This window comes from Syngnathoides biaculeatus, chromosome 3, assembly GCF_019802595.1.
Source record: "Syngnathoides biaculeatus isolate LvHL_M chromosome 3, ASM1980259v1, whole genome shotgun sequence".
NCBI lineage: Eukaryota > Metazoa > Chordata > Actinopteri > Syngnathiformes > Syngnathidae > Syngnathoides > Syngnathoides biaculeatus.
This window is the reverse complement of record NC_084642.1, coordinates 4,613,995-4,624,497: the sequence shown is the minus strand read 5'-3', so window position 1 is coordinate 4,624,497 and position 10,503 is coordinate 4,613,995. Positions and strand designations below refer to the sequence as shown.

The 10,503-nt window shown below is 43.7% G+C and overlaps 1 protein-coding gene across 2 annotated transcripts; it reads left to right on the top strand.

Annotated features, from left to right (window-relative positions):
• Positions 1–335: 335 nt before the first annotated feature.
• Positions 336–7,449, top strand: dut (deoxyuridine triphosphatase). Of its 2 annotated transcripts, XM_061813783.1 has the most exons (7): positions 336–431; positions 3,623–3,741; positions 5,211–5,302; positions 5,382–5,426; positions 6,134–6,208; positions 7,164–7,234; positions 7,332–7,449. In XM_061813783.1, the coding sequence occupies exons 1-7, from the start codon at positions 414–416 to the stop codon at positions 7,386–7,388; spliced, it is 477 nt and encodes a 158-aa protein (XP_061669767.1). In that variant the 5' UTR covers positions 336–413; the 3' UTR covers positions 7,389–7,449. The 2 variants fall into 2 exon arrangements, with proteins under 2 accessions (XP_061669767.1, XP_061669766.1); XM_061813782.1 differs by lacking the exon at positions 336–431 and having other exon boundaries at positions 2,377–3,741.
• The last annotated feature ends 3,054 nt before the right edge of the window (positions 7,450–10,503 follow it).

Below are 10,503 nucleotides of genomic sequence, written 5' to 3'. Positions count from 1 at the left end.
ATAACTAATATATTTAGTCTGCTTTCATGGATGACAGCAGAAATCAGACAAATTTATAATTGAGAGAGGATTTGGATGAATTTAAAGTTAGACAACACTCTAGACCAGCAGTCGGCAACCCGCGGCTCCGGAGCCTCATGCGGCTCTTTCATCCTTATAATGCGGCTCTGATTGGCTTGGGAAAATAAATTACTAATTTTTTTTTTTTTGTATTTAATTGAAGTGCGTTTTATTTGTGTTAGTTTTTATATTATTTTAGTTCTAAATTTGAAGATTGTGATCTTGAAATATTAAAATATTAATTAAATTATTTATTATTTTTTCGTCGCTCAAAATAGACGTCACACTGCGGAAGCGGGTATACCCGCTGAAACGCCGTCTATTTTGAGCGACTTTCAAGCCCGGCAAAGCCAATGGAGAAACATGCTGCGGTAAAGTAGTAGAAGTTTTTTTTTTTCTTCATTTTAGATGTGCGGCTCCCAGTGTTTTCTTTTCCGTGGAAACCGGGTTCAAATGGCTCTTTCGGTGTCAAAGGTTGCCGACCGCTGCTCTAGACGATGAATTAGTTGTGGGTAAGCCAATTGTGACACCTCTAAGGGATTGTACTTTTCACTTTTACTCACTAAAGCAGTCACATCAGCACTACGTTTACTTGTAATGTTACTTTTAAGTGAGTGAGTACTTTGCCAGCTCAGCGGTTGGCCCATTTTCACGAATTAAATGGAAAAAAAATCAGCATTTGGCGACCACATCCAATATGGCGGCGAGGTCGACGTAGGATTCAGCACTCAAGACGTTATCTAGGCTCCAGTGTCACTAGTTGTTGTCATTTGCTAGCAGGTGATTCTTCTTCTCCTTTCGGCTTGTCCCGTTAGGGGTCGCCACAGCGTGTCATCTTTTGCCATCTTAGCCTATCTCCTGCATCTTCCTCTCTAACCCCAACTGCCCTCATGTCTTCCCTCACCACATCCATAAACCTTCTCTTTGCTCTTTTCCCTGGTAGCTCCACCCTTACCATCCTCCGACCAATTTCCTCACTCTCTCGGTTCCGGAGATGCCCAAACTATCGAAGTCTGCTCTCTCGAATCTTGTCTCCAAAACATCCAGCTTTGGCTGTCCCTCTACCGAGCTCATTTCTAATCCTATCCAACCTGCTCACTCCGAGCAAGAACCTCAACATCTTCATTTCTGCCACCTCCAGTTCTGCTTCCTGTTGTTTCTTCAGTGCCACCGTCTCTAATCCGTACATCATGGCCGGCCTCACCGCTGTTTTATAAACTTTCCCCTTCATCCTGGCGGAGACTCTTCTGTCACATAACACACCAGACACCTTTCGCCAGCTGTTCCACCCCGCTTGGACCCGTTTCTTCACTTCCTTACCACACTCACCATTGCTCTGGATTGTTGACCCCAAGTATTTGAAGTCGTCCACCCTCGCTATCTCTTCACCCTGTAGCCTCACACTTCCCCCTCCACCCCTCTCAGTCACGCGCATATCTTCTGTTTTACTTCGGCTAATCTTCATTCCTCTCCTTTCCAGTGCATGTCTCCATCTTTCCAATTGTTCCTCTGCATGCTCCCTGCTTTCACTGCATATCACAATATCATCTGCGAACATCATGGTCCAAGGGGATTCCAGTCTAACCTCATCTGTCAGCCTATCCATTACCACTGCAAACAGGAAGGGGCTCAGAGCTGATCCCTGATGCAGTCCCACCTCGACCTTAAATTCCTCTGTCACACCTAAGGCACACCTCACCATTGTTCTGCTGCCATCATACATGTCCTGTACTATTTTAACATACTTCTCTGCCACACCAGACTTACGCATGCAGTATCACAGTTCCTCTCTTGGTATTCTGTCATAGGCTTTCTCTAGATCCACAAAGACACAATGTAGCTCCTTCTGACCATCTCTGTACTTTTTCACTAGCATCCTCAAGGCAAATAATGCATCTGTGGTACTCTTTCTAGGCATGAAACCATACTGTTGCTCACAGATACTTACTTCTGTCCTGAGTCTAGCCTCCACTACTCTTTCCCATAACTTCATTGTGTGGCTCATCAACTTTATTCCTCTATAGTTCCCACAGCTCTGAACATCCCCTTTGTTCTTAAAAATGGGAACTCGAACACTTTTCCTCCATTCTTCAGGCATCTTTTCGCCCGCTAGTATTCTGTTGAATAAGTTGGTCAAAAACTCCACAGCCATCTCTCCAAATTGCTTCCATACCTCTACCGGTATGTCATCAGGACCAACTGCCTTTCCATTTTTCATCCTCTTTAGTGCCTTTCTAACTTCCCCCTTAGTAATCATTCCCACTTCCTGGTCCTTCACACTTGCCTCTGCAACTCTTCCTTCTCTCTCATTTTCTTCATTCATCAATTTCTCAAAGTATTCTTTCCATCTATTCAGCACACTACCGGCACCAGTCAACACATTTCCATCTCTGTCCTTAATCACCCTAACCTGCTGCACATCCTTCCCATCTCTATCCCTCTGTCTGGCCAACCTGTCGAGATCCTTTTCTCCTTCTGTCGTGTCCAACTTGGTGTACATGTCTTCATATGCCTCTTGTTTCGCCTTCGCCACCTCTCCCTTTGCCCTACGTCGCATCTCGATGTACTCCTTTCGCCTCTCCTCAGTCCTCTCAGTATCCCACTTCTTCTTCGCTGATCTCTTTCCTTGTATGACTCTCTGCATTTTGGGGTTCCACCACCAAGTCTCCTTCTCCCCTTTCCTACCAAAAGACACAGCAAGTACTCTCCTGTGTTCCTCCCTCTTCTGGAAATAAGTGTTCACTACAGCCATCTCCATCCTTTTGGCAAAGTCCACCACCATCTGTCCCTCAAAGTTCCTTTCCTGGATGCCGTACTTACCCATTACTTCTTCATCGCCCCTGTTTCCTTTACTAATATATCCATTACAATCTGCACCAATCACAACTCTCTCGCTGTCTGGGATGCTCAGAACTACTTCATCGAGTTCTTTCCAAAATTTTTCTTTCAACTCTCGCTACGCGACGTTCGTTTCACGATCATTTCATAAATCTGTTTTGGGACTGTCGTTTTTAGCACAGTGGATGTCTTTAACGTTAACTGAACGCGTAGACGTCAAAAACGCTGCGTTGTTGTTAATTTTGCAACGGCGTGAATGTAAGTTTAAAAGAATTTGCGGCTGGTTCCGATGGTGTTGTGGTAAATGAAGATCTCGCGAGGTCCCTGTGATATAGTGATGAAAAAGGTCTCGAGAGATGCGATGCTGTCGCGTGCTTATGACGTCATACCCATAATTTTGTTTAAAACAGCATTAGGCGTTGTTTTCATTAAAATTGAAGCATTTACTCTCGTTTTAAACGTATATAAATTCGTAACTAAGCAGGTTATATCCACTGTAACGTTTTAGTTGTGCTAATGTACAGAAAGATTTGGGGGACGGCGCTCTTTTTCCCGGAAATGACGCGCTTGAGCGAATTGCAGCTTTTGTCGTCACCGACGGAACAATATTCATTTTCGATTTTTATTTAATTACGATTAGTATTTTTCATTGCCCTCCGTTGTACCGTTTGCCAATATGGCCTGCCTTGAGGTAGCAAATGGTTGTGAAGTTTCTCCATCCAAGAGGTTGAAAAGCAACCGCGGCGAAGAGGAGCTCTCCGTTCTCCGCTTCGCCAAACTGTCCGAGCATGCCACGACCCCCACGCGGGGTTCCACCAAGGCCGCCGGCTACGACCTCTACAGGTGCTTTCCGCCTCTTCTACACCCCACGAAATGAGTTTGAAATGTTGAAATAATTCCACTGCGCAGCTTTTGATCTTAAACCTCCACGTCGGGAACTTCGAGCCACCTTGCTTTGTGCTCTAGGATCCATTTTAGCTGTCGATGCGAAATGTTGGGGATTTTTAATCTGATTTCATGAGGTGCAACTGTGGCTCTGCAAATAATATCGGCAAAAGATGCTGTTTTGCACCCAAGTATTCATTCGTGCCTCGCTCCGTGAGCTGCATATGTGGCAACACTTTTCATGCCTCACATGGCGCGCGGGAGAGGCAGGCGCACGATACTCCACCCCTACCCCCCTGAAATTTTCTCAACAAATGACACTCACTCGAGTAATATCCGCGTATAGCTCCCATCTCGATAGGTCAGTGTTACCAAGAGCGTATCATTCACGATTCGATCGATTGCGACAGGTAGCCGAGAGCCGGCCGGCAGCCTCCGTGTTTTCCGCGGTGAGGTGTCCGGCTCGGCGGTGCTCAAGCCGGGCCGAGGATTTACCGGAAGGTTACCGGAAATGAAAGGATTTCGCTCATCTAAATCAACATTTATCGCCGCGCTAAACATCATGCCTGCTGCGACGAAAATCTTTGATGCAGGCTACGTTTGGAATTCCCCAGCTTTGGGTTTTCCCTACAATAGAGTGGACGGGCGCCATTTTGAGCAAAAGCAAACGGAAATTTTCAGAATCTATGATTTGTGATGTACGGCCATATACGCAAGATTCACCACAAAAGCCGTATGAACTGCGGCTAAACCGTACCAGTTGGCAGGTATGAATTTGGAAATTGCAGAATTCCCCCCCCCCCCAAAAAGCAAAGGTCACAATTGTTAAAACGAGTGTCTGGGTCACAAATAGGCTGAAATTAATTAAATTTTTTATGTAATGATTTCCGGACTTACAAGGATCTTCTCTGGATTGATAAGACGAAAGTTGAACTTTTGGGAAGGCGTCTGCATCAATCAAATGCAATATTTTACCCAGGGAACATCATAACAACAGCCAAACATGTTGCTTGATGCTCTGGGGCTGCTTTTCACCATCAGGACCTGGACAACTTGCTGTGATTGATAGAACTATGAATTTGGTTCGGCGGCCTCACACTTCTGAGGTCCCGGGTTCCATCCCGGCCCCGCCTGTGTGAAGTTTGCCTGCGTGGGTTTTCTCTGGGCACTCCGGTTTCCTCCCACATTCCAAAAACATGCAAGATTAATTGGACACTCTAAATTGCCCCATGGTGTGATTGCAAGTGCGGCTGTTTGTCTCGATGTGCCCTGCGGTTGGCTGGCAACCAGTTCAGGGTGTACCCCGCCCCCTGCCCATTGACAGCTGGGATAGGCTTTAACACTCCTTGTGAGGATAAGCAGGAAAGAAAATGGATGGATGGATGTCATCTAACCTCAAACTTTTTTTTTTTTTTTTTTTACTACAGTGCGTATGATTATTCTATTGGTCCGATGGACAAGGCTGTTGTGAAAACTGACATCCAGATTGCAGTACCGCACGGCTGTTATGGCAGAGTGGGTGAGTTGTCGTGTGTGTGTCCCCCCGCCCACATGCACACCCACAAATAGGGAGTAACGTTACTGTACTGTCTCGTCAGCCCCAAGATCTGGACTCGCAGTAAAGCACTTTATTGACGTCGGAGGTGAGTGAAATGGCAAATTCAATCCATTCTTTGTGAATCTACCGTAATTCCCGGCCTACAGAGTGCACCTGGTTATAAGCCTCACCCAGTACATTTGTTAAGGAAATACCATTTGGTACATACATAAGCCGCACCTGTGTATAAGCCGCAAGTGCCCACACTGAAACACGAGATGTTTACAAAAGACGGAACACAAAGGTGTGGTAAAGAGGGAGCTAAGTTGAAAAGGCAAAGCTCTCTATTTACCAGTCGTTCTATGTTCCTACCATCACCTTTGGGCATGAGCTGCGGGTCGTGACCGAAGAACAAGATCGCGGATACAAGCGGCCGAAATGAGTTTCCTCCGCAGGGTGTCCGGGCTCTCCCTTAGAGGTCGGGTGAGAAGCTCGGTCAACTGGGAGGGGCTCAATGTCGAGTCGCTGATCCTCCGCATTGAGAGGCGCAAGATGAGGTGGCTGGGGCATCTGATCCGGATGCATCCCGGACGCCTCCGTGGTGAGGTGCTCCGGGCACGTCTCACCGGAAAGAGACCCCGAGGACGACCCAGGACACGGTGGAGAGACTATGTCTCTCGGCTGGCTTGGGATCCCCCCCGGAAGAGCTGGAAGAATAGGCTGGAAATTACGGTACCGTACGTGGTTTTCCTCCTTCAGTCTGGTTCATGAGGTGATTGTAAATTTTATTTCCCGCCCCGTGCGTGTCCTTAGCCGGAGTGATTGATGAGGACTACAGAGGCAACGTTGGCATCGTTCTGTTTAACTTCAGCAAGCAGACATTTGAAGGTAATTGACAAGTTCGCTAATATTGGAGGGGGAAAAAAAAATAGTGGAATACTATAATATTATTATAAGACCCGGAGAGCCTCAGAAAGTCTCCGTCGCGCAACGTTTCCGTCTCTCAATGTCATTTTCATCTGGACTTAGCGCTTAAGTCCTCACGTTAGCTGTTCCGGGATTTTATTACGTCGGTGATAGTATATTATTTTTAAAAATGTGTTGAAAATCACCCTGGCAGACCTCAGAAAAGACTTTTGCATGCAGCCATTTTTTTGTGAAAGATTGTAAATGAAACATATTGCGATTTGACAGGTGCGTATGCGACAAACTGAACACACACCCGCAACTTTACATCTGCCGGCATGACTGACCACACCCGTACGTTTTTCAAATGCGAGTGACTGATATTTAGCTTCCTGCTTTGGCGGCGCCCAAACCTGGCGCCGTCTTGTTCTACTCGTGCTCGTTGATTCTTCTTCTATGTGCAGTTGAAGTAGATTGTTTGTTTTTTTTTTTTTTTTTCTTCTTCTTCTTCTTCCTCACATTGGAGGCAAACCCGACCGAGTGCAGTATAGGGAACGGCTAAATGGCCATGTTTTGACAATTTCATTTGCGTACGTTTTTGTTGTACTTTTAAACTCATAACTGGAACCAATAAAATAATAAAATGTAAAAATAATAATTAAAAAAAAAAAAAATATATATATATATATATATAAGGTTATCATTCAATATGCTGCATGGTCCACAACGCTTTGAAAAAAAAAAAAAAAAGTATCCGTTTGTCGTCCTCAACTTTTAACTTCACTGCTTCATCTTTTGAGTGAACATGTTGTGAGCATCAGTCAAACGCACAAAACAAATCTAATGCATTTTCTATTTTTCCGTTTTTTTTAATTTTATTTTTTCCCCTTTCCACATCTCAGTTTCATAGCGTCAGTTTTTGTGTTCAAACTTGTAGTGAAAAAAGGTGACCGGGTTGCCCAGCTGGTCTGCGAGAGAATCGCCTTCCCGGAGTTAGTCGAGCAGGCGGTAAAGAAGCCGAAGCACGGGAAAGTTTTGCATGCAAGTCAGCGGCGCTCCTATTTTCGCAACAAAAATGTTTTTTTTTTTTTTCCTTCCCCCCCAGTCACTCGACGAGACGGAACGCGGGGCGGGAGGCTTCGGCTCAACGGGACACAATTAAAGCTTTCAATTGTTGGAATTTACAGTTACTCTTGTACTTCTTAATAAATTTCTTCTTTGTACATTGATTTAAAACGTCTTATTATTTTAGCAGTATTGTATTCGTCCACACGGGGGCAGTGTTTGACAACGATTTTATGAAGCTGCTGTCGGTCTTGAATGGCCTTCACGCAGACAGTTCCTAATTAAAAATACACTTAATGGAAATAATATAAATTATAATGACATTTGTTTACATAGCATTAAGTTCCCTGGCGCTACAGCACTGGACTTTCTGGATTCTGGACTTGCCAGGATGGCTCGAGGCATTTTGTAAATTGTGTTGGTAACTACGTGTTTTTAGAATGTAATTTTTTTTCCGTGGAGTAATTGCTGTTTTGTACTGGGAATAAGGTTTTCCATCCATTTTCTTAGCCGCTTATCCTCACAGGGGTCGCGGGGAGGGCTGGGGCCTATACCAGCTGTCATCGGGGTACACCCTGAACTGTTTGCCAGCCAATCACAGGACACATCCAGACAAACGGCTGCACTCACAATCACACCTAGGGGCAATTTGGAGTGACCCATTAAAAACTCCACACAGGCGGGTCCGGGATTGAACCCGGGACCTCAGAACTGTGAGGCCAACGCTTTACCAGCTGTGCCGCCCCGTTTGCATTCTTTGACTTTTTTTCTGGGTGATGGGAAGTAATTTTTCAACTGCTGAATGACTTTTTTTTTTTTTTTTTTTTTTTAAGTTTTACAGTTTATGACTAAGACATCCCCGAGATTCACATACTTGCACTGACTGGTCGCTCCACAAGGGGTCGCAAATTCCTCATGCAACCGTCAACGATTTGACGGGTCTTTTTAATTTTTTTTTTAATCCTGGTTTTTGGGCTAAGTTTTTTTTCTGTTTTTCGGACAAATTTTTTTTCTCAGTTTTTCGGGCGAATTTTTTTTCGCCTCTGTTTTTTGAGATATTATTTTACTGAGTTAATGATACCTTCTATGTGACTCAAAGACAGGAGTATCTTCCAGTGTCTTATATCTTATATATTCTATATCAAAATAAAATTTGATCACAGAAAATAAGATGGTCATTTTCCTTATTGCAGAGTCCGTCAAGAGTCACTTGTTGTTCACAGGTTCTGGCGTGAGTGCGATGTGTCCCGATAACTCGAGGGGGAAAAATAGCTTGAAAAACACGGGACAAAAAATTAGTTCGAAAAACAAAAAAATACTCCGGAAAACAGTATTTTTTTTTGTGCGTGTGACAGCAAGACGCTTCCGTACATTTCATATACAGTGAAGCCTCGGTTCTCAACCACAATACGCTCCAGAAAATGGTTTGAGAAGTGATTTGTTTGAAAACCAAATCGATGTTTCCCATTACAATGAATGGAAAAAGAAATAATGCGTTCCGAGCCTAAAAATTTAGGCTTATTAAAGCATTTTGTTTTAGCTTTTCTTGATATTAAACTGCATAGTAGAAATACATGTATAGTTTAAAATTTTCAGTGGTGTGGGAATTCACAACAAAAAGCGTACATAGTATTACATAGGATTAACTTCCCTGGCGCTACAGCAGGTGTTGATTCTGGACTTGCCAGGATGGCTCGAGGCATAAATGGTGTTGGTAACTACGTGTTTGTAGAATGTAGTTTTTCCCTGGAGCAATGCGCGACCTAATTTCTGTGTTGCGCTGTCATTTTGTACTCGAGTAAGGTTTGCATTCATCCATTTTCTTCACCGCTTATCCTCACAAGGGGTCGCAAATTCCTCATGCAAACGTCAACAATTTGACAGGACATTCTTTTTCATATGCAGTGATGCCATGGCCCTCGACCACGATCCGTTCCAGAAAACGGTTTGAGAAGTGATTTGTTTGAAAAACGAATTGATGTTTCCCATTACAATGAATGGAAAAGAAATAATGCGTTCCAAGCCTAAAAATTTAGGCTTATTAAAGCATTTTTTTTTTTTTTAGCTTTTCCTGATAATAAACTGCATAGTAGAAATACGTGCATAGTTTCAAATTTTCGGCGCCGTGGGGATTCACAACAAAAATCATACCTAGCATTACATAGCATTAACTTCCCAGGTGCTACAGCAGGTGTTGATTCTGGACTTGCCAGGACCGGTCGAGGTATAAATTGTGTTGGCAACTCGTAGTTTTACTCTGGAGTAATGCATGACCTAATTGCCGTGTTGCGCTGCCATTTTGTACTTGGAATAAGGCTTGCATTCATCCATCCATTTTCTTCATCGCTTATCCTCACAAGGGGTTGCAAATTCCCCAAGCAAACGTTGGTTTGACAGGTCATTCTTTTTCATATACAGTGATGCCTCGGCTCTCGACTACAATCCGTTCCAGAAAACGCTTCGAGAAGTGATTTGTTCGGAAACCGAATCGATGTTTCCCATTACAGTGAATGGAAAAAGAACTAATGCGTTCCAAGCCTAAAAATTTTTTGCTTTTCCTGATAATAAACTGCGTAATAGGAATATATGTATAGTTTAAAATATTCGGCAGCGTGGGAATTCACAACAAAGCGCATACATGGCATTAACTTCCCTTGCGCTACAACAGGTGTTGATTCTGGACTTGCCAGGAAGGCTCAAGGCATAAATTGTATTCGTAACTACGTGTTTTTAGAATGTAGTTTTACCCTGGAGTAATGCGTGACCTAATTGCCGTGTTGCGCTGTCATTTTGTACTTGGAATAAGGTCGCATTCATCCATCCATTTTCTTCACCGCTTATCCTCAGAAGGGGTCGCAAATTCCTCATGCAAAATTTTTTTTTTTTTGCAATAGAAACCCATTTCATATACAGTGATGCCTCGGTTCTCGACCACAATTCGTTCCACAAAACGTTTCGATAAGTGATTTGTTCGAAAACCGAATCGATGTTTCCCATTTCCCAATGAATGGAAAAAGAAATAATGCGTTCTAAGCCTAAAAATGTAGGCTTATTAAAGCATTTTTTTTTAGCTTTTCCTTACAATAAACTCTATTGTAGAAATACATGTATAGTTTAAAATTTTGGGCTGACCGCCTCTGTGCACATGCTAGAAAATCCCACCGCAGGCAGAAAGACATTTGGCGAGGAAGGGGAACAGCTGCAATTCCATG